This window comes from Cyprinodon variegatus, unplaced genomic scaffold (assembly GCF_000732505.1).
Source record: "Cyprinodon variegatus isolate N-32 unplaced genomic scaffold, C_variegatus-1.0 Scaffold126, whole genome shotgun sequence".
NCBI classification, from domain to species: domain Eukaryota; kingdom Metazoa; phylum Chordata; class Actinopteri; order Cyprinodontiformes; family Cyprinodontidae; genus Cyprinodon; species Cyprinodon variegatus.
Window position 1 is genome coordinate 1,356,840 of NW_015150579.1, and position 1,707 is coordinate 1,358,546.

Consider the following 1,707-nt stretch of genomic DNA (forward strand, 5'->3'; position numbering starts at 1 on the left):
CAGACTGGAGAACCCTCCCGAAGTGCACCATGAAGGTCTCTAGCACACTCTACGACTCTGCTGAACAGCTCACGAACGATTCTACATCATCTGTGACCAATGACTGGAAAATTGGTCTGAATATTCCTGTGGACCCGTCAGTCACTATTGGTGTTAGCGCTGGAGGGTCACATTCCAGGGCTTCTGAATTTGGAATGAAAAAGTCCAAAGAAGATCGGTACTTCTTTGCCCGCCAATCCATTAATTGTAACTTTTATAGGTGAGTACGCAGCTGTTTCGTTTTTGTGCTCATTGTAGAATGTTTGAAATAGTACCATAGTTTATAAAACAGTGTGAAGAAATTACATTTTCATAATAATGCAAAATCATAGATAAAAGCAATACGACAAAATAAAAAATCAAACAGTTAAAATAATGCATTGAACTGTTATGAGCAAAACAATTGACTGGGCTACTCTATCACAAACTATGAATTTAAATATTGCCGTCCTCTATAACTCACAGTCGCATAATTTTAACTTTTATCGAGAACTAAATGTAATTGTTAAACAACTGGACGATTAAAGACAGACAAAATGGTATGGAGACTAGAGCGATTGCTGGTCTGACAAAAATTCTAAGCATAAAATTAAGGAACATACAACAAAATTTAAATATCAACACTTGATTAAAGGATCCACCAGGATAACAAGGCAAACTAAGAACTTCACTGACTTAGCATTTAGCAACAGAGGAGAAAGAATAAAATGGATTACAATTTGACAACTGGAATCTCAGAGTTACTTTGAATGTTAGGAGACGTTGCTAATAGATGAAACGTGATAGAAAAAAATTCAAAGCAAAGGTAAATTTAAACAAAAGCACTTAAAAAAAACTTTACAGTACAGTTTATTGTTTATCTTTTAACTTTTTACTAGTATGTTATTCTTATACACTTTTCTAAGATCCAAATTTGTGTGACCATTTTTTTTCTATAATCTTTTTGTTTCTGTAAACACCTAAATTAACCCATTGTGGGACAATAAAGGGATTTTCTATTCCATTCTATTCTATTCAAACAGAAGTATTTTGTAGAATCAGCTGAAGAACTATTAAACGATGTCCAGCCAGTCAATTCTTTCAAACATTCACCGAGAATGCCCTCAGCATACAAGAGTACAGAAATAATCAATAAACTTTAAAATTTCAACTCTAATGACATTTTTAGGTTAAATAGCTATTTTCTTAAAAAGTATAAATATATAATTTCAAGCCATTGCCACAGGTTGCTAATCTTTCCATAAGAATTTGTGCAGTTCAGAGCGCTTTTAAATAGAAATCTCTATCCCAGGGTTTAAAAGTGGAAGCCAAGATTCAATGAGCTATTATCTCTGAGCAATCGATATATCGACTTTACCATTTTTATCTAATATTATTAAGAAAGTTGTTGCGGCACAACTGACCAACCACCTAGAAGCGAGAATGCTCTTTTACCCATACCACTTTTGGTTTACACTATGCTTTTCAACTGAAATAGCAAACTGCTTTTTAAATGAAAAGTGAAAAAGTCCCTGTGTCAAGTGGGCTTCAGAGATCTAACCCACATGCAGATAACCACTCAGAGACAAAGGAAAAAAGTTAACTGGTTTATTGCAGAGGTTACAAGCTCAGAGAGAGAGATAGATTGAACAGGTTTTCTCAGAGGGAGATCCAGCGATCAGGTGAACC

General features: G+C 34.6%; 1 protein-coding gene across 1 annotated transcript in view; it reads left to right on the plus strand.

The window, feature by feature from the left end:
- Window positions 1–9: 9 nt before the first annotated feature.
- Window positions 10–1,707, plus strand: part of LOC107085476 (perforin-1-like) — an 18,190-nt gene continuing 16,492 nt past the window's right edge. Inside the window, exon 1 of the mRNA XM_015375801.1 lies at window positions 10–259. Coding sequence (XP_015231287.1) covers window positions 30–259 — 230 coding nt within the window. The 5' untranslated portion in view covers window positions 10–29. The remainder of the gene's footprint in view (window positions 260–1,707) is intronic.